At 56.6% G+C, this 1,347-nt stretch overlaps 1 protein-coding gene across 3 annotated transcripts in view; it reads right to left on the reverse strand.

Moving 5' to 3' along the window:
• Nucleotides 1-1,347, reverse strand: part of PRICKLE3 (prickle planar cell polarity protein 3) — a 9,406-nt gene that overhangs the window by 6,926 nt on the left and 1,133 nt on the right. For 2 of the 3 annotated variants that reach the window (XM_015560758.1, XM_006758891.2), the window contains exons 2-3: nt 1,227-1,312; nt 315-498 (exon numbers count right to left, since the gene is read on the reverse strand). In XM_015560758.1, the coding sequence (XP_015416244.1) occupies nt 315-422 (108 nt within the window). In that variant the 5' untranslated portion in view covers nt 423-498; nt 1,227-1,312. Of the gene's footprint in view, nt 1-314; nt 499-1,226; nt 1,342-1,347 lie in introns of those variants that run through there. The other variant, XM_015560759.1, reaches the window with a different exon arrangement.

A 1,347-nucleotide genomic window follows, 5' to 3' on the forward strand; every position in this document is an offset into this window, starting at 1 on the left:
GAACAGTGTCCTACATGCAGTAGGTGCTCAATAACTGTTGAACGGGTTAATCAATGGAGATGTGAATGAAGTACTATGATAAGCCCTGAGGTAAGGGGTAGAACAGGAATGGGTGAACAGGCCCAAGGAACTGGTCCAGTGATCTCTCAGGGTTTCCTTCAAGTTTTGGGGGGCTGATCACCTCTAGATCTCAGAGGGGTCAGAAAGACAGGCACAGTCTAACCACACACCCTAGTGTTGCCCCAGAAATAGGTTTCTACTTGAGTGTGTGTGCACCCACTGGAGAGAAACAGTGGATGGTGCCTTCTGGTCACCTGCTCCGGCTTGAGACCAGGGGGCACCCAGGCATACTCCTCTGAGGCACAGCCGGAGTCATCATCGGAGATGGAGTGGCGCTGGAAGTCTGAGATGAGCCGACACATGATGCGTTCCAGGTCCACAGGCACTGCGTGCACAGCATGCTCCTCCCGAGGGCATTTGCAGTGCTGGCAGATCTTTCTGAGGGGGCCAGGATGGGGGTCAATTACTAAAGGTAGCCCCCTTGGACCCTTTGACAGCCCAAGAAAGTCCAACTGAGGGGCAGGGACATGCAGATGATCACCACCAAAGGATTCTGGGTCTGGGGGTGGGGCTGTGAGCCTGGGTGGAGAAGGTGAAGAGATGAAGCTGTGGGGTCTCAAGGCCAGCTCTGACTTTCAGCTCTGGGACTTGGGCCTGAGTAGGGCTGGGGTTCTGAGCCTGAGATTGGAGTTATACATCTAGGGGCTGCCCCTCAGGAGAGGCTCTGGACATTTTTGGGGAACTTTCCCTGGAGGTGGGCTCTAGCCTGTATTGAGCCTCAGAACTTTCGGATAGGTCTCTGTCTATAGTACATTATGGATTGTTTGGGGTATCGAGCTCCAGGAGTTAGGGCACAGGGGTCTGGGAGAGGAGTTCCAAACTCAAGAAGGGGGGTGCAGGACCAAAGATCTCCCTAGGGATAGGACTCAGGCTTGAGGAAGGACACTTCTGGGGCGGGACCGTGTCGTGGGTGGAGCTCTCCTGGGAACCAGACAATAGGGAATGAGTCAGGGGGCGGGGCTCTGAATCAGAGCGTGTGGCTTTTTCCCTGATTGAGCTTCCTCTGTGGACCACGGTCAAGCCAAGGGCGTGGCTTAAGTCTCTGAGGGTTTCCCTCCTGAGGGTGGGAGCCCTGACAAAGGCAAGGCCCTGGGATGGTCACCTACCTCCAGCCATGCAGCAGAAAGCCAGGGCACTGCTCCCTGCAGGAGTTGCAGGGCTGGCCACGGTCTGGGTCCTCTGCCTCGGGAGGCTGTAGTGGGCGGGGGCAGACACGGGGACCCCGCC

The sequence above is a fragment of the Myotis davidii genome, unplaced genomic scaffold (assembly GCF_000327345.1).
Source record: "Myotis davidii unplaced genomic scaffold, ASM32734v1 scaffold855, whole genome shotgun sequence".
Classification (NCBI taxonomy): Eukaryota; Metazoa; Chordata; class Mammalia; order Chiroptera; family Vespertilionidae; genus Myotis; species Myotis davidii.